Source organism: Dasypus novemcinctus, chromosome 7 (genome assembly GCF_030445035.2).
Source record: "Dasypus novemcinctus isolate mDasNov1 chromosome 7, mDasNov1.1.hap2, whole genome shotgun sequence".
Classification (NCBI taxonomy): domain Eukaryota; kingdom Metazoa; phylum Chordata; class Mammalia; order Cingulata; family Dasypodidae; genus Dasypus; species Dasypus novemcinctus.
In genome coordinates, this window is record NC_080679.1 from 11,665,660 (window position 1) to 11,690,550 (window position 24,891).

Genomic DNA, 24,891 nt, shown 5'->3' on the forward strand with positions numbered 1-24,891 from the left:
TCTCCCTGATAGCTCTCGAAAAACAGCTCTTCCCTGGATGGGGAAAAGAAAGAGGAGGTCACAATATATTTAAGTTTAAATACAAAAGTTAACAAATGCTTATAAATATACCTAACAATTTTAATTTTTCTCCAACAACATTAAAATATATTTTATTATCTAGCTTTTACCTTCCCCAGCAAGGCCTACACACAGAAAGTTTTTATCAGAAAGCAGATGGACTTTGTTTCTCTGCCTATGAAAATCTTATTTACAGTGTTGTATATTTTACACAGTGACCTCATATCTGGAACCCATTCCCGTCCCCATCTGCAAAGAACAACTGTTCTCATATGGGGGGGTGGGGGGTGGGAGGCTTTGGCCGTAGACTCTCATGATGTCACAGGCCAGGAGGAATCACTTATAAACTACTTGGAATGAAAGCTGTTATACTGATCAGGGCTTTTTCATATTTTTGTGGGTTTTTTTTTTGTTTTTTACTGTCAGCAAAGAGCTGCTTCAAAAGTAAAAACTGAAAAGGTGGTGTTCCTGTATTTTATGCCTGATTGTTCTATAAACCCACAACTTCTCTAATAAAGACAAAGCAGGGGAGGGGGGCAAAAGATAATAACACTGCAGAATAGTTCCCTCATTCAATTTCTGCAAACTCTAAAAGTTATAAGCTGTTTTTATTTCAGGTTAGGACAACTGAGGTTCCCTCCACTCACTCTTCTTAAAAAGGCAGTATCTTCATTCTTTATACAGTCAGTAAATGAATATTTATTCAATATAAATTTGTCAAGCATCAATCAAATGCCAGGCACTGTACTAACTAATAGGAATAAGACTGATGCTGCCCTCAAGGGAATGAATAGCACAGATTCTAAGAAATGGTAATAGGTTCATACCAAAGCATCAACGAAAAAGTCGGCTTCAGGAAGCGGTAATGTCCAGCCATTCTTGGAGAATTAAGGCCAGGTTTCTTTCTCAAAGGAGGTAACATTTAGGTAGGAACTTGAAGGGCAAACACGATTACATCAAGTCAGTGGGAGAAAGTATTCCAACCACCAGGAACAGAGTGTACAAAGTCACAGAGGCAAAAAATAGCAAAGTATTCAGAGGGAAAGTTTTGACATTCAAGGTGGATGGAATAATGTTCCCGGAGGAGAGTGGCAGGAGATGAGAATGGAGAGGCACAATGGGTCCTCCTATACAAAACAAGAGGACAGCCAAATATGACAGACAGGAAAATAGAGGAGGGGAGAGACTTGTGGGCAACACAGAGTTCAGTATGTGGTCTGAACAATGAACAGCAAATGAATGGATTAATGAATGGACAAATGTCCAAAGGCAGTTTCAACTCTCCTTAGAGAGATCTTGTCAAAGAAATCCAGGGGAAGATTTAAAAAATAAAAATAAGTTAATAGTAATCCTAGAATCAGAAAGATCATTTCCAGCATTAAAAGCAGCTTTTCCATTGGAAAGTCTAGATCAATCAAATGTGCACTTGACCACAGGTAAATACAGAAAGGTGATGTTAATTGCCTGGATCTTCAGCCAAAAACACAAATATAGGAGCTGGGCTTTCAGAATAGAGAAAAATGGAACACAGTCAACTTTTTCAAGTGAGCCAAGTTACACGTGGCAGTATTTCTTTATTAATCCAAGAATTACAAAATGGACTGAATTCCAAGGCCCCACCTCCCTCTCCAGCCTCATTACCTACTGACACCTGCCTCAGATTTCATGCCCAGAAAGATCTAAGTTGTCTTACTCCACATTGTTTCACAAGTTCGTATTTTCATTAATGCTACTACCTCTCCATACCTCCTTCCCATCCCACACACATATCACTTACTTCATGGGCCCAAACTCACTGTCCTTCAATATTCACTACAGGGTTCACTCTCCAGAACCTCAGTCCATACAGTTTCCTCACCCCCAATATTCTCCATAAACCCTGTCATTATATCAGTGCTATTTTATACTCTGTAATCTGTTCACATAACTGTCTCCCACCACTGGACTTTGAGCACTGAAGTACAAAAAGGTGGGCTTCTCCACCTTCATCTCAAAAGTACCCATGTGGGAAGTGGATGTGGCTCAAGCAAGTGAACTCCTGCCTACCACATGGGATGTCCCAGGTTCAGTTCCCAGTGCCTCCTACAGAAGATGGGCAAGACAGCGAGCTGATATAAAAGGATGACACAACAAAGAGAAACAAGGAAGAAAACACAATGAAAGATACAACAAAGCAGGAAGCAGAGGTGGCTCAAGAGATTAGGCACCTCCCTCCCACACGGGAGGTCCTGGGTTTGTTTTCAGTGCCTCCAAAAACATGAGCACACAACGAACAGACAAAACAAGTGCAAACAACAGGGGGAAGGAGGGATAAATAAATAAATAATGAATCTTAAAATTAAAAAAAGTACTCATGTGGCATGCTCAATAATTATCATGCAACGTTTTGTGTGATCTATTAACTTTTTAAAAAGACAGTTAAAAAAAAAAAAGAAAATTTACAAAATGTCCATAAATAAAAAATTTTTTAAAAAATAGTAACAATCATCATGGGAGCTGCTCAATAAACGTCTGCTGAGCCAAACTCCTAAATCAGTTTGTGAGAGATGCATTTTGTAAACTATGAAGGACTCAACAAATACTAGCTGCAGTTGTTTTCCATTATTCCCCATCATTCCGCATCCATGAGCTCCAGGCAAACTGAACAAGTCAGTTTTCCATATATCCAAATTCTACTGCCCACCTCTGTCTTAGTAGCTCACAGTGATCCTTCCATTTATAGTGCTCTCTCTCTTATCTTCACTTATTCAAGCTTCACCAATTCATGGCCAGGCCAGAAATAGCCCTTCTAAAAAAGCAATCCTAGACAACCCCAACAGGAAGTAATGGTCAAGGCTCCCTCCTGTCAAGTCTCAGAGCACACATTTATCACCTCCATTAGGCACTGGAGGCCTATGAAGTTGTAAGCCTTGTGCCTGTTAGGTCATCATCACTCTCAAAGCACATAAGCATAGAGAAATAAACATTACTTCAGTGATTGGTAACTTCTGATTCCACATATTCAAAGAATAGCCATCTAACATGCATTAAGCACCTGGATAAGTGTTCCTCTCTTCAAGCCTTCTGAAACATCCTCCTTGGACATGTAGGTTTCAAACACACTCTTTTTCTTCCCTCGTATGGACTTGTTCTTTGACTTTTTGTCACTTGGTGAAGCACCAGCACCATGTGGGCCAACCACAGAGGACACACCTAGAAACATGAGGCAGCAATCAACTCTTTCCCCAGTCAAACATCGCTCTACTTTTAAAACTGGAAATAGTAAACCAACAAGAGAATAAAACTCCTTGATGATGATTTCAAACAGTCAAAAAAAGGAATGTATGGGTAAGAAAACATGAACAAAATGTACACAGATGAAACTTGAGTTATTAATCAGCTCCACAATATGCGTGGAACATAATCTGAATAATGGGTTCAGTATGATTTGCTATTTTCAGACACAAACTTTTTAAAAACAGGAATCACTAAAAACTGTCATTTTTCTGAAGGAAATTAAATAGCTGTATTCAATAATAATTAAGTAAGACAACTAGAAACCAATTTCGAGAATATTTAACAGGTCACCAAAAGAATTATAGCCACCCTTAGTCCTAGGTTCCACCCTCCACGTCCACACCCATTCCACTTGTATTTCAGGACTCCAGTTGCTAGACTCCATTTTCCTTTTGCTACCTCTGGGAGTCCCCAGGGGCTGGAGGTTCAGCCTGTAGTCAGGATGGTTCATTACTGGTTCCAAGGATTGCCTCTTCTCTCCAGATTCAGGGAGCCTCCACTGCTCAGTGCAGAGTTCTTCCTGCCTTGAGCAGCTCAGAAGTCACTAGATGAAACCAAAGAGAGATTGGTGACTGAAGAGCAGTTAAACTGTAGTCTCTGTCCTCTTGGAAACTTAGTACTTGGATGGCAAAGGAAACATGGTGCTTCTCCTGAGTCCTGGCATCATGTTCTCGTAGGCATTAGTCAAATACACCATCTGTCCTGAGTGTCTTCTCAAGGCCTTCCCCCTCACAGGTTGCTAATTTGGGCAACTTAAACTAAAAATCTCCATAAATGGGGCAATGAGGTAGAAATTAAGAAATTCTTAAGTTCTATTCAACTTATGAAATGCATCAAAGCAGGAGGCAGTACGGTTTTACAAATAGCATAAAGATCTATCATCAGTATGCTACAATGGAAGAGGTACTCTAGAGATGTGGCATTTACTAAGTTTCACCTTGCACAAAGGACTTACCTCTATGAAACCAAGTAAGTCAATACCTTAAAATTTATTACTAAAACTAGTTCACTACCACAAGCTGGTGCACAAAACTATTCAGGGAATGCCAGATGGTTTACTAGTTTTCAGATTATGGCGATCCATTGTAGTTAGATGTCTATTCTACTCTTACCTGCTATCAACTCACACCAGTCATCAGATCAGAAGCTCAAGCAGCTGCTTCTAAGATCTGCAGACTGGAATGTGGGTCCCTGCAGCTGGCCCCCTGGCCTTCCACCTGGATACTGAACATGTCATCACAACTTCTACTTTCTAGTTTCTGCTGGACACCAGCCCAGGAGTCAAGCCTGTATTTGCAGATTTCCAAAATCCTGGTCAGCTTGCTTTCCCATAAAATGGATCAAAATGTCATTCTGAACATCAGCTTCCATTTCCTCTAAATTTCTCACACATCCTCCATCAATTATGATGTAATTTTTCCTTAAATTTAAATTAATACTAACTCCCAGAAAAGGGAAGCAACACAGAATAAAGGGAACAAGCCACTTCATGATATATGAAAAGAGTCAAAGATAAAGCCAAACAAATTGCAAAAAAGGAGAGAAAGAGATGGTCTTACATAACAAGGTAGTGGGAAAGGCACATAGGAGTTCAGATTGTATAATGGCTTTAATCCAGAAACACATTCACTAACTCATTAATTCAACCAATACTTCTGCAAGACACTGTACTGTTCAAAAGTTAACTGGACAGCTAAAAATCATACTCAAATAACAATACAAGTTGGGATATGAAAAGCACTATGTTGTGTTGTTATTTTTTCTAAGTATGGGTAAATAGGCATATGTTGAAAGGGAGAGAGTATCTCCAGGTCAGGAAATCTGAGAGAGCCTCAAAAAAGAGTTTAAGAAAGGAACAGTAGAAATGAAATGTGGGAAATACACATTGCTGGCAAAAGGAAACAAAAATGGACAAATAGAAAAGCACAGGGACATTCTTGCAACATTAATTCCATTTGGATAGAGTCCAGCCTATGTGAAGGGAAGCAGTATCAAGGAAGAGAAAGAAGAAAGAACAAAAAAGTTGGAAGGTCTAGATAACCAGTCCAGTTTTTCAAAGGTATTAGGGAGTTTCTGAAGCATAAATGAGCAGAAGAGAAAAATGACATCAGAATTTGTGTTTCAGGAAAAATTAACCTGGCACAGGATTCAGAGAAGTCTAGAGATGAGAATGGCGACAGCTGTACCTTGGGAGAGAACCAGACAGACCTGGTAAAGAGAGAAGGAAGGCCTGAACTAGAGTAGGACAAGCAGACACTGAAAAGCGGGGACCTAGCATTACAGAGGAAAATCTGGTACCACCTGACAACCAGAAGATCTGGAAGACAGCGAGGAGGTGGCAATTGCTTGAAATAGGAGACTGAGAAGATGAGGAATTCTACTGGGGGTATTATATGCATCTACGTGGAACAATCCACCAAATACTTAGAAAGTGGAGCATAATTTGGAAAGATCAATTAGCCAGGCATTTGCATAAAGATGGTAACCCAAAATTTTTTAGAGTGGATAAGACTGCCAAGAAAAGGGATGCTGACACAGAAGAGGGCCTAGGCAAAGTGTGGGTTTGGGCAACTTTCAGGAATGCAAAAAGAAAGAAGTAGAAAATATAATAAAGAAGCTAAGAAGTGTGTAGGTGAAGAACCAACAGATATTAAGAGTCAGGTATTAACAAGGGGGAAAAGAGCTTTCTTTTTTTTTTTTTTTTTTTTAATTGACTTTGTAATAACATTACATTAAAAATATATATGTGAGGTCCCATTCAACCCCACCCCCCCACCCCACCTCTCCCCCCCCCCCCCCAACAACACTCATTCCCATCATCATGACACATCCATTGGATTTGGTAAGTACATCTTTGGGCACCTCTGCACCTCATAGACAATGGTCCACATCATGGCCCATACTCTCCTCCATTCCATCCAGTGGGCCCTGTGAGGATTTACAATGTCCGGTGATTACCTCTGAAGCACCATCCAGGGCAGCTCCATGTCCCAAAGACGCCTCCACCTCTCATCTCTTCCTGCCTTTCCCCATACCCATCATCCACCATGTCCACTTTTCCCAATCCAATGCCACCTCTTCTATGTGGACATTGGATTGGTTGTGTCCATTGCACCTCTATGTCAAGAGGAGGCTCAGGGAAAAGAGCTTTCAAAGGAGGATATGGTTCATGGTCTGGGTTTGCTCCCATTGATGAGTAAATGCCTCTCCCAAATAATGGCAGCCTTAGGTGTGGCAATGAGGGTGGGGACAAGCTTTCAGCAGGAGAAAGATGATCTAAAACAAGAGACAGAATCCAAAATGGGGTCCTACAGATCAAGTATTGAAGCAGGCAGGAGTTCAAAATTAAGGGGAGTTACTGCCAGTTAAATGAGAAGAGGCAAAGACATCTCAATTCAAATGTCCCTAGGTCAGCAGCATCTGTACCTTTCCTTCACAGTAGATATCATAGTTTGTGTGATTAATATCCAATTTTTCCGGGTCCTGACGGCAAAGGGATGTTTGGCTGGGTTCTTCGCTGGAAGCCCAGTGGCTTCCACAGTACTCAGCATAAAATAGGTACTCAATAACCACTCCCTAAATGAATAGATGAGCTTGTTTTCTTGAAAAACAATGAGAACACCAAGCAGAGCAGGGTCATTCCAGGAAACAACTAAAAACAAGTCAGCAGAGAATGTGAAAAGAACACAAGACCCAGGAAATAAAATTGGCAAGAACAAGCTACACAGCTGGACAGGGAGTCAAAGCTTGCCTCTGGGTACCAAAGCACTGGGAGGAGATGGAAAGCTTCTAAGTATGCAAGACTGCTAAGCAGAAGACAAACGAACAAGCAGTCTTCACTCGCCACAACAAAGTTGTGAAGGCCCATTAACCCTGGAGAAATACTGAGCACTCCTACCCTGACAATGAGAGAATAATTTCCAACCTTCGCTGGCTTCCAGGATGAAAGTCACTGTTATACTGCCCAACTGCCCTGCACTGGTTCCAAGAGAGAGTGTTTTACCAAAACTAGCCCAATGCATAGTGCATAAAGAGCACTCAAAATTTTTAATAAATAAATGAATCCTATTCAGGACAAAAAACCAGGTTGCAAAGAATAAATACTAATGAGAACAATTAATAGCAGGGCTAGGACTAGGATGAGGTAATCTGGACTCCTAGGGCACAACATTTTAAAAAGCAAGCTTATAGTAATTAGTGCCACCCCTGTGCTTACAGAACTTTGAGAATAAGTGCCTCCCCAAATTTCTGTGCCCTAGGCTTTCTTGTCCTAGTCCCAGCCCTGATGAGTAAAACAAGAGCAGATTAAATTTATGAACCTAGGTAGTGAAGGAAACTCAAGGAGATAAAGTAAAGATAAGATATTTAAAGTGAAGAAAGGCTGGGCTATTCAGAATCTAAGAAGGAGCCAATGGAATACAAGCAATGAGACCAGAGTCATACAACAAATTAAGAACTGTTTATTCAAGACATTCTACTGAATCTCTAAAAACAGTGCAAGTCTGGCATTTTAGCCTGCGGCTCCTACCATCCCACATCCACTACCAGTTCCAAAGCACAGAAGTCCTACTAGCACAGGTAAAATCATGAAGACAATTCTACTGCCAAAGGTAGCTAAATTTATTTGGGGTAGAGTAAGAATTCCATGCCCTGGAGTGTTATAGAAAACAATATGATTCCAGGGGCAAAAAATTAAGAAAGGCCAATATCGCAGCTAGCCTGAGTTTGCAATACTAATCAGGATAAACAACAGATCAGCAAACCGGCCAGAAACTTAACAGGGAAAATCAGGAAATGAGAAAGCCAAAGTGGGCCTTGATAAAATTCTATTATACTTTTCCCTGCTGGATGGAAAAACTATGGACATGTGCAAGACTATACATATGCAGGAAAGAAATGAAAGAGCCCTAAGGAACCATTCGCCACAAGACTGAATGTGAAGCCTTACAAATGCAGAAAGTAAAAACCAGGAAAGACTTGTAAACTACCTGAACTTTGAAAGAATACCCCCAAGCCTCCTCAGGTAGAACCAGACAAAAGGTAGGGGTCTCATTGTCTCAAGGAGTCTCAACTCAATTGCTGAACAATCATAGACTGACCACTAAGATATGCTGATCCAGGGTCAACCCCTTGAAAATCAGGCTTAAAAGTAAAAACAAGAAAAAAAGAACTGAGCAAAGACCATCAGCAGCCACATGCTGTAGGGGAAATAAACTCCATAGAATTAATCCAGGTAAATCACTACACAAGCAAAAACAACAAATGCCACCAACCTGGGGGGAGAAGGAAGAATGAGGGAGGAGAATCAGAACACAGAATAAATTATCAAAAATGTCCAGTTTTTGAAAAGAAATTATAAGACATGCAAAGAAATAGAAAAAGTGTGACCCATACACGAGGAAAAAGCAGTTTCAATTCAAAGTCTCTGAGGAAGACACTGTTGAACTTAGCCAACAAAGACTTCAAGGTAGCTATTATAAATATGTTCAAAGACCCATGATTAAAAGAAGCTATGCTTAAATTAGTAAAGGAAAGTATGACAATGACTCATCAGATAGAGAATGGCAGTTTGATATTATTTATGAATCCCCAAAAAAGAGAAAAATTATGTTTGTAAACTGGTCTGTTGCTCTGGGTATGATACACTTTGATTAAATTAGATGCAGCTGAGATGTCTTTGATTAAATTATGTTAAGATTAAGGCTTTGATTCGACCATGTCAGTAGGGTATGACTCTGGCTGAGTACCCAATCCCTTGCTGGACTGGTATAAATGACAAATACAGAAGACAACACAGGAAGAAAGAGAGAGCTCCACAGACATGGCAGAGGAGAGAATTTTGGTCCTACAGTCCAGGAAGCCCAGGAAAAAACAAGACCTAGGCCAGCTTGTAGCTGTGAGAGAAGGCTGAACCCTCAAGGAAATTGTCTGCATCTTGCTTCAACACGTGGCAACTGATTTGGGTGAGAAAGCAACCTTGCATTGGACTCTTTAGGGCCTTATAATTGTAAGCTTTTACCCCAAATAAATACCCTTTATAAAAGCCAACAGATTGCTGGTACTTTCCATCAGCACCCCTTTGGCTGACTAATACAAATAGAAATTATAAAACAGAACCAAATGGAAATTTGGACTTGAAAGATACAGTAACTGAAATGAAAAACTCACTAAAGAGGCTAAAAAGCAGATTTGAGCTGGCAGAAGAATCAATAAACCTGGAGATTCAGTACAGATTATCCAATCTGAAGAAAAGAAAGAAATGAAGAGAAATGAATAAAGCTTCAAAGACCAAAATCAGAAACTGTAATAGAATCCAACTCTATTTTTTAATGTTTAACTCCTGAATTATTTTAAGCCTCACCTTCTTTCTCCCTTCCTGTTTGACAGCACATCTGGACAGCCTGATAAGAAAATACACATATTTCCCCTTTCTTGGTTCTGGTAAGAAATTCAAACTTTGGAAATTCAAGCCTGGACACAGAAACTTCTCCCCAGTCCTATCTCCTAATAACTATAAAGGTCCAATCCATTCCCTCTAATTGCTTGCGCCTGCCTTACTCTTCCCTCTCCTCCTTCCCCCACCCCATCCCCAGAAGTCCCTCGTATAAGTAATGAACTTTTTCTCAAATTCTCTTGGTGTAAGCAGGGACTCAAACAGATACTTGCACACCAAAGTTCATAGCAGCATTATTCACAATTAACAAAAGATGGTAGCAACCCAAGTGTCCATCAACTGATAAATGGATAAATAAAAGGTGGTAAAAGCATACAATAGACTATTTATTCAGCCACAAAAAGAATGAAGTTCTGATACAGCAACAACCTGGATAAACCCTGAAGAAACCATGTTGAGTGAAATAAGCCACACAAAATAGGACAAGTATTGTATGATCTCACCAATATGAGATCATATCATCATAGAGTCAGGATCTAGAATGTGGGTTATCAGAGGATGGGGTGGGAGTATGGAATGAGGAGTTAATTCTTAAATTGTAAGTTTCTATATCATCAAGTTCTGGTAATGAATGGTAGTGATGGTAGAACAACACTGTGAACAAAATTAACAGCACTGGGTTATATATTTGAAAGAGATTAAAAGGGGAATTTTAGGTTGTATACGTTACTAGAATAAACATTTTTTAAAAGCACAGAACAGCACAACGCAGTGAACCCTATTGTAAACGATGGTCTATAGTTATTAGTACAGTTATAAAAATGTTCTTCCATGAATTTTAACAAAAAAAATAAAAAATAAAAAATGTCCCACAGTAATACAAAGTGTTAACAATAGGGTGGTATATGGGAACTCTATATTTTATACATATTTCCATAAACCTGCAACTTCTCTAATTTTTAAAAAAAAAAATTCTCTTGGTATATGGAATGTCATCTGAATAGGCACCAGACATTATGCCCATTCATTGGGGTTCCATTGTACCTACACATGGTGATGACAAAACAAGAATGAAAGAGGAAACATCTCTATAACCTTACAGAAAGTAAAAAGATTATAAGGGAATATCATGAACAACTTTATACCAAATAATTAGACAATTTAGATGGAAATGGACAAGCTCCTAGAAAGACATAAATTACTGAAACTGACTCAATAAGAAGTAGAAACTATGAATAGACATAAGTAAAGAAATTTGAGTTAGTAATTTTAAAACTTCCTATAAACAAAAGTCCATGAGGAGAGTACTACCCTTGATACTATAATCAGACAAAGACATCACAAGAAAAGAAAACTTTAACATATAAGATATTCAGGTTTTTAAATTTCTTCTTGAATTGCTTTTGTTAATTTGTATTTTTCTAGGAATTTGTCCATTTCATCTAAAGTTTTCTCTTTTTTGGCAAAATGTTTAAAATATCATCATAATTTTCTTAAACCTATGGCAGCACTATTCTTTCTGTGATGATAGAAATGTTCTATATATACTGTCCAATACGGTAGTCACTACCTACATGTCTGAGCAGTTGTCTAGTGCAACTGAAGTACCGAAATTTTTATGTATATTAATTTCAACTAATTTGAATGTAAAATCAAGTAGCCATATGTATTTTAACTTGACATATTTTAAATCCAACAAAATAATACTGATAATATATACACAAATATATACCATTTTCTTTGCTTTTCCTTTCTTCCTGCATCTCTGATATTCCATCTGGGATCAGTTTCCTCTGCTGGAAGAGAACTTTAATACATTCTTTAGTGTGGGTCTGCTAGTGATGAGTTTTTTCAGATTTGGCTGGTCTGAAATGTTCATCTATATTCTTGTCATATATTCTGTGGCTTTAGAATTCCAGTTGACAGTTATTTTCTTTCAATACTTTGAAGATATCATTTGACTGTCTTCTGACTTCCATTGTTTCTGTTAGAAGTCAGCCAGCTGCTTCTTAGAAAGTATACTTTTCCGTCCCCCTGGCCCTAGGCCCAGCAGCTTTTGAAATTTTACTCTCTCTTTTTCTTTCTCCAGATTTACTACAATGTAATAAGTTTTCAGCCAATCTCTCTTCAAAGATCACGTCTGCCCCTATCTCTCTCAATCTTCTGTCTGGAATTCTAATACACACTTTCAACCTTCTCAATATATTCTCTATGTCTCCCTCAATCGCTTCAGTATTTTACATCATTTTCTCCCTTTATGATCCCAGTTCACTAATTTTCTCTTCAACTCTATCTAATCTTCTGTTAAGCCCATCCATCCTAATTTCAGTTGTGTTTCCAAGTTTAGAATTTCTATTTAGTTCTTTTTAAAGTTTTCAATTCTCTGCTGAAAATGCTGAATCTTGCCTCTTACCTCTTTGAGCAAGGTAGGTAGAGCTATATTAGTCTGTTCCTGAAAACTCCAATATCAGGAGCTCTTACAGGTCCAACACTACTTTTTGTTCATATTGTCAGATTATGCTGTGCCTGATTTTTTTTTTATTATGGCCTGAATATTATATTTGCAAAAATGTTATTGTATAATTCAAGGCCTAGTATAATGTTATTATCCTCCAAATAGGATTTATATTTGTGTCTGACAAGCACTTAAGACAATGACAATCTGGAATCACCTCAATCTAGGGTTTTAAATTATCTAAAGTGAAATTATATAGTCCCTGAGGAGACCCATCTACATCTAGTTCGCCCTAACTCCTAAATTATAGCCCTTCAGGGTCCCAATCCCAAATAAGAGTGGCTCACCAAAGACACACAACCTCCCATATATATATTACCAAGACTTGAATGCCAATCCCTGTTCCCCATCCCTGAGAGTCTACCAAAATCATTTCTCTCTTTCTCAGCTTCTCAACATTTCAGTAGATCCCTTCAAAATTTTGCACACATCCCTAGGAGGGGAAGCAGCCCCAAATACTAGCCTTACCTCCCTAAGCCTCTATATACTCTCTTAACTCTTCACTCCCATGTTACATCTCAAACATTTTAAAGCAAATTGGTGTGTGTGTGGGGGGGTAACTTTTCTAGTTGTTGTCCGAGGAAGATTGATTTCCATATTTTATGTCATACCTAGATGTGGAAATCTCCACCTGCTAATGCTCTCATTCTCAGTCAATGAGTTAAATTTCCATCTCCGACTTATATGGACTCAGTCTTTACCCTGACAAAACCTCTCCATACCTTAACCTATTTGTGATGGTTAGGCTAATGTGTCTAACTTGGTCAGGTAACGATTCCCAGTTGTTTGGTCAAGAAACACTGGGCTAATTGCAATACAATGGAATTTCATGGACTTTAATCAACAGTGAGTTGATTGCATCTAAGGCTGATTACATATACAATCTACTGAGGTGAAGTCTCATCCAATCAGTTGAAGGTCTTAAAAGGAGAAGTGATTTCAGCAGAGAATTTCCATCTCTACTTTAGACAGCCAGCATCTCCTGGGGAACTCATCGAGGATCTTCGCTAGAGTCCCTGACTTGGAACCAGCCCTACAGAATTTGGATTTGTGCACCCCACAGACACGTGAGACAATTTCATACAATCTCACACTAGTTACAGATATCTCCTGTCAGTTGTTTCCCTAGGGAACTCTAATACACTATCCTCTCCTTCTTTCAAGTATTAGAGAAAGAATGTCCCTACTACATTTACAATCGAACCTCCTCAATCTGTTCTTCATTCTATTTTTATCTACCTATTGGACTCTACCCTACCAATTATTCTCTCCATAGGAGTTTCCTCAATAGCATACAATCAAACTGAAAATCTGGCCCTGCTCTCCCACCCACTTGAAACTATCAGCTACCATTCCATTTCTCTTATTCCTATCCCTGCCAGAATTTAAAACTGTGACCAAGACTCATAACCTCTACTTTCCCTACAACATACTGTCTAATTCCCCTTGAAATATAGCTTTTGTCCTCACCCCCTCATTGAAATAATGCTTTCAGGAATCCTAAGGAGGAATACTCTCATTACCGAAACAATGGTATACTCTGTTTTTTATTCTGATCCATCTAGAGCAGGACACCATTGATCAGCCCCTTGGCTACAAACTCTCCAGGATACCATAGTCTCATGGTTCTTCTAAATCTTTCTCTGAAATGCTCAGATTTCCTTGCTGACTCCTCTTCTTTCAGGTACCTCTTAAATTTCTAGGCTTCACTTAGGCTTCCTCTCATTCCTCTGTTAAAGACTTTTAAATCTACATTTCAAACCCTGTCCTCTGAAGCTCTTAACTTCCAACTTCCTACAGAATGTTGGCAAGCAATTTAAATGCAACATGTTTCTAATCAACCTATTATTTCTCTCAAACTAGATTTTTGGCCCATGTGCTACATCCAGATTAATTACCAATATAATGATATCATTATATTAATGACATCCTAGGCAGCAAATAATTGTCATCTAATCTCTTTCTATTAATAACCTCACACCGAACTGTCTATTCTACCTTCAAAATGTGTCCTATTAGATTCGTTCCTTTCTAAACTGATTAGCACTGTCTGAATTCAGGCTGTTGCAGTGGTATAGCCTAAGGATGACAATGGTTTCTTAGCAGATCTCTCAATCACTAATCTATTTTCTTCAATCAGTGCTTCATTCTAAAAACAATATATTTTATGAAGTGCCTTTCCAAAACCTGTATGGTTCCTCACTACAACTGTGTAATCTAACTCTAACCTACTTTTCCAGTCTTATCTCTCTCTTAAAGGACTTGCAAGTTTTCTCAATATCACCCCAAGTTAATTCCTGATGAAAATGGTAAGTTGGGAGAGTCCATGCTTAGCAACAAAGCCTGAAAAATGACTTAAAAATAAACTGGGATAGCAATTATAACTCTGGGGGAAAAACATCAAAAATAACAACCTGAGGATTCTGAAGAGTAACCAAAGATAGGCAAGTTTCTTGAAGAAGCAGAAATTTGGAGAAGTGACTGACTCTGGGATGAGTTTCATATTTTTATTTGTTTGTTGTTGTGGGCTTTTTGTTTTTGTTTTTTTTGTGTGTGGGGGGAAACTGCTATGCCCCAGGAGCAGGCTACACAATCACAGGAGTGCCGCAGTGCTGGTGGTTAAAACTTCAATAGAAATCCAACAGGCTAGAAGAAAAGGAAAAGAGCTTGGGAAGCCTACCCTTCTAGGATGCCAGGGGCAGTCTAGAAGGGCAGAAAACTGGAAAAGGGGATCCCTTAATTCTTATGAACATTGCACGAGTCTCAGGCTGACCCCCTAACTGTGCACATGTGCAGGACAGACTCGAAGCAGTATCAAAAAAGTTTTAAAAATTTAATTGATATTTGTGCCATCTCTTACAGAAGGCAAGACTTACAGACTGGACCTAAGAGGGTCTGAGGCTAATTGCCAACTAAAACAAAAGTATCAACATTCTTCAGAGGAATTTTACAGAACGCAGAATCTACAAAAAATAATATTAACTATGTCTAAGACACAATCCAAAATTAGTTGGCAAAGAACCCAGAAAATGTGAACCATTCTAAAAAGAAAAGAAAATTAACACATGCCAATCTCAAAATGACTCAGATGTTAGATATATCAGATAAGAACTTTAAACCAGACATGATGACTATGCTCATTTATATAAAGGAAAAGACACTCAAAATGACTGATGAGAGGACATCAAAAGAAATAAAGTTACTTTAAAAAAATGGAAATTTTAAAACAGAAAAGTACAATATCTGAAAAAAAACTCAGTAAATGGACTTAATAGCAAATACAGATAAGAGTATGGCAGTTTGATATTATTTATAAATTCTAAAAAGATAGATATTGATTTTGTTTGTAAACTGGTCTGGTCCTTTGCATGTGAGTCCCTTTGATTGTATTAGATTCAGCTGAGATGTTTTTGATTAAATTATGTTAAAATTAGGTCTTTAATTTGACCACAACAGTAGGGCATGCAGAGTTGAGTCCCCACCCCTTGGTGGGCTGATAAAACAGACTCTCACATGGAAGTAGACACACAGATGATTCTATGGCCCCAGGAAGAAAGATGAGCCTGACAGTTTACAGTTGACCTTATGAAGAAACCAGAGCAGCTGGGCCTGGAAAGAAACAGGCCCAAGGGAGAGATAAGCCTTATGCCAGCCTACAGCTGAGATCTGAAGAAGCTGGGACAATGGAGCTTTGAGTAAGAAAGTTCCTCTTACAGTACCTTGAGTTGGACTCTTTAGGTCCTTGTGACTGTGAGCTTCTACCCCAAATCAATATCACTTTATAAAAGCCAAATGATTTCTGTAATTTTGCATCACACCCCTTTGGCTAACTAATACAAAGAGTAAAGAGTCAGTGAGTTTAAGCTCTATCAACAGAAATTACCCAACCTGAAAAATAGAGGGAAAAAAAAGACTGAAAAAAAGAGGAACATAGTTTTTGGAACTAAGGGACAATATGAAAAGTTAAACATATGAGTAACTGAAGTCCCTGAAGAAAAAGAGGAAAGAGAATGGGTAAGAAGAAAAAAAAAGTGAAGAAATACTGATCAAAAATATCCCAAATTTGGTGAAAGGCATAAATATGTAGATTCAAGGGGCTCAACAAACAACAAACAGAAAAAATTCAAAGAAAACTATAGCTAGATTTATAATCAGACTGCTGAAATCCAAAGATAAAGAGAAAATCACCTGCCATAACCCACTGAATAGACTGGGAGAGAGTATAAACTACAACATAAACTATAATCCATGCTGTATAGCAGTGCTTCAAAATGTACTCAACAAATGCAAAGAATGTACCACAATAATGAAAGAAGTTGTCGATGTGGGAGGAATGGGCATGGTGGGGAGTGGGGCATATGGGAACCTCTTAGATTTTTTAATGTAACATTTTTTGTGATCTATGTATCTTTTTAAAAAAAGATTAAAAAATGAAAATAAAAATAAAAATTTTTTTTAAAAAGAGAAAATCTAAAGAAGCCAAAGGAAAATGACATACTACATAGACAGAACAACATTTTGAATGGCAGCAGATTTCTTATCAGAAACCAAAGAAGCCAATAGAAAGTGAAATAACATCTTCAAAGAACTAAAAGAAAAAACAAAATTGTCAACCCTGAATTCTAAATCCAGCAAAAACATCCTTTAGGAATAAAGGCAAAATAAAGACATTTTTAGGATAAAAAAGAGGCAAGAAAATCTTTCACTAGCAGAAATGCACTACAAGAAAAACTAAAAGAAGTACTCAAGTTAAAAGAAAATGATACCAGATGGAATACTTGATCTTCAAGAATCTATGTAAAGCATTGGAAATACATGGTACATGTACATTATACCTCAATAAAGAAATAATAAGGATTAAGGAAAATTATTTCAACCCTAGAATCCCACATGGTCAAACTAACAATCAAGAATGGGGATAGAGGGGAAACGGATTTGGCCCAGTGGTTAGGGCGTCAGTCTACCACATGGGAGGTCCGCGGTTCAAACCCTGGGCCTCCTTCACCCGTGTGCAGCTGGCCCATGCGCAGTGCTGATGCGTGCAAGGAGTGCCGTGCCACACAGGGGTGTCCCCCGCGTAGGGCAGCCCCACACGCAAGGAGTGCGCCCCGTAAGGAGAGCCGCCCAGCGCGAAAGAAAGTGCAGCCTGCCCAGGAATGGCGCCACCCACACTTCCCGTGCCACTGACAACAACAGAAGCGGACTAAGAAACAAGACGGCAGCAAATAGACACAGAGAACAGACAACCGGGGAAGGGGGGAGCAATTAAATAAATAAATAAATCTTTAAAAAAAAAAAAAAAGAATGGGGATAGAGGAAAGCAGACTTGGCCCAGTGGATAGGGCGTCTGCCTACCACATGATGGGAGGTCCGTGGTTCAAACCCCGGGCCTCCTTGACCCATGTGGAGCTGGTGCACAGTGCTGATGCGCACAAGGAGTGCCGTGCCACACAGGGTCCCCCGCGTAGGGGAGCCCCACATGCAAGGAGTACACCCATAAGGAGAGCTGCCCAGCACGAATGAAAGTGCAGCCTGCCCAAGAATGGCGCCACACACGGAGAGCTGATACAACAAGATGACGCAACAAAAAGAGACAGAGATTCCCATGCCACTAACAACAACAGAAGTGGACAAAGAAGACAACGCAGCAAATAGACATAGAGAACAGACAACCAGGGGGGAGGGGAGAGAAATGAATGAATGAATGGGGATAGACTGCAGGTATTCTCAGAAGTACAAGCCTTAAAAACTTTCATGTATTCCTTCTTAAGAAGCTACTAAATAATAAAATAGTCATGTAAGGTGGTCACTTCAGCAGGACACACACTAAAATTAGAATGATGCACAAGGATGATACCCAAATTCGTGAAGCATTCCTTATTTTTATGCTATAGACCACAGTTAGTGGTAATAGTCTGATGACGTTCTCTCATAACCTGTAACAAATGTTCCATAACAATGTAATATGTTGGTGGAGGGATGATGTATGGGAATCCTGCACATTGACCATGATTGTTTTGTAAGTTCACAACTTCTCTAATAAAAATAAATTATATTAGATACATATATATATATATATGTAACAAAAGGATGTGCTCCACCAAAACAATAGAGTTGTTAGGTGAAGAAGGAGAAGACAGAATACCAAAGAAGTGCAAAAGCAATTTCCAAATTGTGCATCAGGTACAGAAGGCAAACAGTCTAGATGAGAGCAGTGTGTCAAGAGATAGACTGCTATCACCAAGATCTCCACTACTAAAGTATTTGTACTTTTAATCCAAGAAAGAATGACTGGATGGGCCTGGCCTGCTTCTTGTTCTTGGCTTATCTTGATCCTAAACTGATGAAATTCCTGGTCTCCCCTTTAGTAATCTGCCTCAGCTGAGGACACTCATTTCACCACAAAGAAGTGTTCTGCTTTGATCAAGTCCTGAACTTGTGAGTTAATTATAGGGTAGATTATAGAATGCTACCTTCTATGTAACAAATGAAGGGAAATAAGTATTAGGCACACACATACACACACTCACTCATCTGTGAAAAAAGACCCACACAAACAAGGATTTAGAAACTAATGAGATTGGTTACCTACAGGGGCTAAATGGGAACAGGGTAAAAAGGAGAGAGGTGAAAGTAAGTAAAAGACATGGATGTAACACTTCACAGCATGCCCCTACATGCCTTTTTATATCTTCTCCTTTTTGGAACCACATTCATGTTTCAAATACTCAAAAATAGCAATACAAAATATGAAAAACAGTAATTGAAATGCAATTTAAAATGGAAAACATAACACACTAAGGGATAGAGGTAGAACCAATTCTTAAGCTAAAGACAAAAAAAAAAAAGTGTAAATAAAGATTAAATTCCAGCTAGTAGCTTTGATTTTCATAGAGATATAGGTTAGCAATTCCAAAACTTTCTGTTGCCGCATGTTAAAGCAAGATGATCACCGATCTCCAGCTGGTCTCTGCCTTCCCCTCTAGGCTTTCTTTTCCTCTTCCTCTTCTTCCTGGCATAGGGCTCGTTTCTTTCCAGATCTTCTATATCATTCTCAGCTGTTCTGCTCTCTTCCCAAGGTCAGCTGCAAGCTGTTAGACGAATGGTTCATCTCTCCCTGGGGTCCTGGCCTCTAGAGCCTTCTCCTTTCTGTTACACGGCAGGATCAAAAATGACAGAGCTCTGTCTTCATGTGTGTCTGTCTGTCCTTCTGAGTCTGTTTATACTGGACCCAGCAAGGGGATGGGGACTCAACCTGAGCCATACCTTACTGACATAGTCAAATCAAAGCCCTAAAGCAGAGGTTCTTAACCTTTTTATTCCATGGACCCCTTTGCCAGTCAGGTGAAATGAATATTTCTGTAGTTTATTTATTGCATACATTCACAAGTAAAGGAAATGCTAGATTTCAGTTAGAGGTCAGAGAAAATAAAAATAAGAAGTCGTTTTTTTTCAATTCAAGCTCACAGACCCCCTAAAATCTTTCCCCCTGATTAAGAACCCCTGCCCTAGGAAGCAGATATGGCTGAAGTAATTGGGCTCCAGTCTACCATATAGGAGGTCCAGGGTTCAATGCCCAGGGCCTCCTCGTAAAGGCAAGCTGGCCTGTGTGGCAAGGTGGCTCACACGGAGTGCTGGCCTGCATACAGAATACTGGCCCGTGCAGGAGTGCTGCCCCGCTCAGGAGTGCTGGCCCACATGGAGAGCTGGCACAGCAAGATGACACAACAAAAAGAGACACAGAGGAGAGACAATAAGAGACATAGCAGATCAGGGAGCTGAGGTGGCACAAGAGAATGATCTTCTCTCTCCCACTCCAAGGTCCCAGGATTGATTCCTGGAGCCACCTAATGAGAATACAAGCAGACACAGAAGAACATGCAGCAAATGGACACAGAAAGCAGACAATGGGGGGGGGGGGGGGAGGACAACAAATAAAATAAATAAATCTTTAAAAAAAAAAAAAAGAACCCCTGCCCTAAAGGGATCTTATCAAGTAATCTAATCAAAGCGCACTCAGGTGAATTTAATGCAATCAAAGGGTATCAAGCCCAAAAGAATAGATTAATTTACAAACATAATCTTTCTCGTTTGGGGATTCATAAAATAATCTCAAACTGCCACAACATCATTAAAGGAAAAACTAAAAAACCTTCAGATTAAAGGAAACATGACAACTGTACACAACTTGTGAAGCAGAATTTTATTTTCCCAAAAAGAACATGACTGGGAAACTTATGGAAATTTAATGAGTTCTATAGATTAGCTAATGATATTGAATCAATGCTTATTTTCTGATTTTGATAATTGCACAGTGGTTATAAAAGAAAATGGTTTTGTTTTGAGAGCGCCATCTTAATCTCAAACAGTTCATTTAAAAAAAAAGAGGGAAAGTAAGGAAGGATGTTAGAAATGTGGCAAAATGTTAACATTGGAGAATCTGGAGAAGAGTATAAAGAAATTCTTTGTACATTTCTTACATCTTTTCTGAAGGTCTGAAATTCCATGTTTTTACAATGAATCCAAATCTTTAGTTATAGAATCATATCTGTTTTATTGAATTGCATTTTTTTCATGCTAAAAAATATTCCCAACAACTGACAATATAACAATTAAAAAATACCCCATAACATGGAACACAAATGACATACTAGATAAAAGAAATTCAAATAATCATTTAAAGGATATGTGGACCACAAGATCATTCTATCTATCCTGTTTCATATGGGCCAAAACAGATTTATTAGCTGCAAACTCAAATAAAGTGATCTCAAATGAGAGTTATGTCAGTGAAAACACTGCCTCTCAACAGGTCAAAAGTGACTTTATTCACTTATATTTTAGAAAATAGTTTGAGGATTTAAAAGATTAAATGTCCTGAAAGGGACAACAGCCCAGTACTTTTTACAAACACAGCTGTTAGTAAAAGCTCTTGAGAAAAGAAAAGCTCTGGAATGGGAATCAGTTGTAGGAAGGGATAATAGTTATAATAAAATATTGAGAAAACTTTGGAGTCTTTTATTATTAATCACTCCAATAGCTGACTTGTTTCTAAACATCTGCCTCTTTCTTACTGTTCACTTACTATATGATGGGCCCTCTTCAGGCCCTGGGCAGAGGGCAATAACCAAGACCAACAGCATCCCCACTCTCAGGGTACTTAGAATCTAGGGGGAGGACCCAGAAAATAAACAAGTAAACAGATAAGGAGGCAGTGAAACAGAGGGATGAGAAGGACAATCGGAATGGGGAAAGAGGGCACTACTTAAGCTTTGGAGATTAGGAAAAGCCTCTCCTAAGGAGATTATACTGGAGCCAAGATCTGAATGATGAGAAGCCCATCATGTGACGGTCTTGGACCTTCTAGGCAGAGGACATAAGTACAGAGACAAAAAGTAAGAACAATCTTAGCATGTTCAAAAAACTTTTTTTAAAATGCCCCAGTAAGACTCTATGCACAATAGACAACACCAAAGAATTGTCAATTTTGTTATAAGGTGTGATCATGACACTGTGGCTATGTATGAAAACTGCACATTGCATGGCTAAGAGATATAAACATACAATAAATGATGTTGGGGATTTCTTTACCATTTTTCTGCAAAGGAAAAAGATAAGGATGAGGCAATTGTGCAAAAACTTTTGAATCTGGGTGATGGGTAAATGGGGGTAAATGTACTATTCTCTCTACTTTTATGTATGTTTGAAATTTTTCATAATAAATTTTTGAAACTCCACATAACAGAAACTTCCTATTAAATTGGCAATATTTCAGACCATCTTTCCCTTACTTCAATATCCCAACTCAGCCCTTAACAACTCCTTGGGTTCTACCTCCTGATTACCTCATTCGAGGAGATATAAATGAAAGCTTTAAGGATAGGTAGACACTGGACAGGTTCTATACTCTGTGGCTGAATCCGGTTTCTATGACAGATGATATCATAAGAGCTAATCTAAGAAAGAGTTGAAGCCTGGAGAGGATTAAAACAAAAGAGTATAAAATAAACAACCACATACTGACAAACAGCAAATCACTTTTATGGGGGGCGGGGGGGGGGGCAGAAACTGCCCAGACTAAGGAACCATCCTCCCAGAGATTAAAAAACATAATAAGGCTTCTTCCTCCTCCATTCCAAATCCACTGTGCAATTACTGCTCTGGCAAAGATCTCCTGATTGTGAAATCCCACTGTCAATTTTCAGTCTTGGTCTTACTTGACCTTGTTGTAGCACTTGATACAAATGAACATTCCCTCCTTTCTTGAACCTTTTACTTCCTTGGCAGACCTGACACCAGAAATAAAGATGCCTCTACCCACTCCTTCCTTTAAGGAAAAGTGTCACATTCAGAGCCCCATTTGAGGGACAATGGGAAAGTTTGTCCCAGGTGAACAATTGTCAAGGAGCCAGAAATGGGTCCCTACCCCAATGACTTATATGACCTACAGACTGTGTGAAAAGACATCTCAGGAACTCCTGCTTCTGGTAACATAATGCAGTCAATATTCTGAAAAAGTTCTGATACCAAATTACCAAAGAAAACATTACCAAATTCTTTTTAAATGTATAACTGATCTTTCAAGAAAGAAAAGAAAATCCCTAGTTGCTAAACATCATGTGGAAGCTGGAATCCAGAATGGTAAGTAAAAGCTAAGGATACAGAGACCCTGGAAACATTTCCTGGGATCAGCACTAAGAAGCTTGTGGTTTAAAGCTACAGGGATTGGGGATAGGGGGCGTGGGGTGACAATAGAGAGAAGGCCTCGAAAATGAAATGCAAAGATGCAGAAATGAGCCTCCTGCAAAAAATCACCACCTTTGAGGGGTAACAAACACAGTGAAAAGGTAGGCTAGAAAAAAATGTATTTCCTTGTGAAGAAAAACAATCAGAAATGTGTCTGTTTTGACCTAGACTCTGGGAAATGGGGGTATGTTTCAGGACAGTTTTCTCTGAAAATACATAAACACAGGTTTGCACACATGCAACCAGTCTATCTAACCAAACCCCAAGCACAGAAATTTAGTGATCCTAGGTTGGTAGTGCCCAAGGGTGCTAGCAGAAACAAAAAAATCCTCTCAAGATTTAGGCTTCAGAATATTTTCAAATTTAAAAGCCTACTAAATACTCACAAAATACACAAAGAAGAAAGCCATCATCATTAAAAGTCAGAAAAAAGCAGCAAAAATGTTTATGGCCAAATGATTTCTGACAAAGGGGCAAAGACCACTCAACTGTGAAAGAATAGTCTCTTCAACAGACTGTGCTGGGAAAACTGGATCTCCATTTGCAAAAGAATGGAAGACCCCTACCTCACACCTTACACAAAAATCAACTCAAAACGGATCAAGTCCTAATTATAAGATCAAGAACTATAAAACTCCCATAAGAAAACACAGGGAAGCATCTTCAGGACCTTGTGTTATGCAATGGTTTCTTAGACTTTACACCCAAAGCACAAGCAACCAAAGGAAAAAATAAATAAATGGGACCTCACCAAAATTTAAAACTTTTGTGCCTCAAAGGACTTTAACATGAAAGTAAAATGACAATCTATACAATGGGAGAAAATAATTGGAAACCACATCTCTCTTAAATATTAAATATACAGAATATATAAAGAAATCCTTTAACTCAACAACAAAATGATCAACAACCCAATTTAAAAATGGGCAAAAGACCTGAATCGGCATTTCTCCAAAAAAATATATAAATGACCAAAGAGTACATGAAAAGATGTTCAACATTATTAGTCATCGGGGAAATGCAAATCACAATTAGATACCCACTAGAATGGCTATTATTAAAAAAAAAAAAGTGTGGGAGATAATGTGGAGCATTCATTACTAGCGAGAATGTTAAAATGGTATAGCTGCTGTGGAAGACAGTTTGGCAGTTTCTCAGAAAATTAAGTATAGAATTACCATATGACCCAGTAATCCCACTTCTAGGTATATATTCAAAGGAACTGAAAGCAGGAACTCAAACAGGTATATGCACACCAACATTCACAGCAGTATTATTCACAACTGTCACAAAAGATGGAAGCAACGGAAGCGCCCATCAACCAATAACTGGATAAACAAAATATGGTATATACAAACAATGGAATATTATCCAGCCATAAAAAGGAATGAAGATGATGCATGCCACAACATGAATGACCTTAAAGACATCATGTTGAGCAAAATAAAGCCAGACACAAAAGGACAAATGTTGTATGACCTCACTGATATGAAATAATTAGAAGAAGCGAAGACAAAGAATCAGAATGTAGTTACCAGGGGACAGAGTGGAGATAGGAAATAGGGAGTGAAGGCTTAAATGTACAGAGTTCCTATCTGGAATGATGGAAATGTTTTGGTAATGGATAGTGGTAATGGTAGCACAACATTGAGAATGCAATTAACAGCACTCAAACATATATCTGAATCTGGTTAAAAGGAAAGACCTAAATATAAGAGCCAAGACCATAAAGACCTTGGAAAGCAGTGTAGGGAAACATCTACAGGACCTTGTAATAGGAAATGACTTCATGAATATCACACCAAAAGCACGAGCAGCAAAAGAACAAATAGATAAATGGGACTTCCTCAAAATTAAAGCCTTTTGCACCTCAAAGGAGTTTGTCAAGAAAGTAAAAAGG

General features: G+C 38.7%; 1 protein-coding gene across 1 annotated transcript in view; it reads right to left on the reverse strand.

Annotated features, from left to right (window-relative positions):
• Window positions 1-24,891, reverse strand: part of DIS3L2 (DIS3 like 3'-5' exoribonuclease 2) — a 392,051-nt gene that overhangs the window by 335,600 nt on the left and 31,560 nt on the right. The window contains exons 2-3 of the mRNA XM_058299893.2: window positions 3,736-3,880; window positions 3,095-3,252 (exon numbers count right to left, since the gene is read on the reverse strand). Of these exons, the coding sequence (XP_058155876.1) occupies window positions 3,095-3,252; window positions 3,736-3,787 (210 nt within the window). The 5' untranslated portion in view covers window positions 3,788-3,880. The remainder of the gene's footprint in view (window positions 1-3,094; window positions 3,253-3,735; window positions 3,881-24,891) is intronic.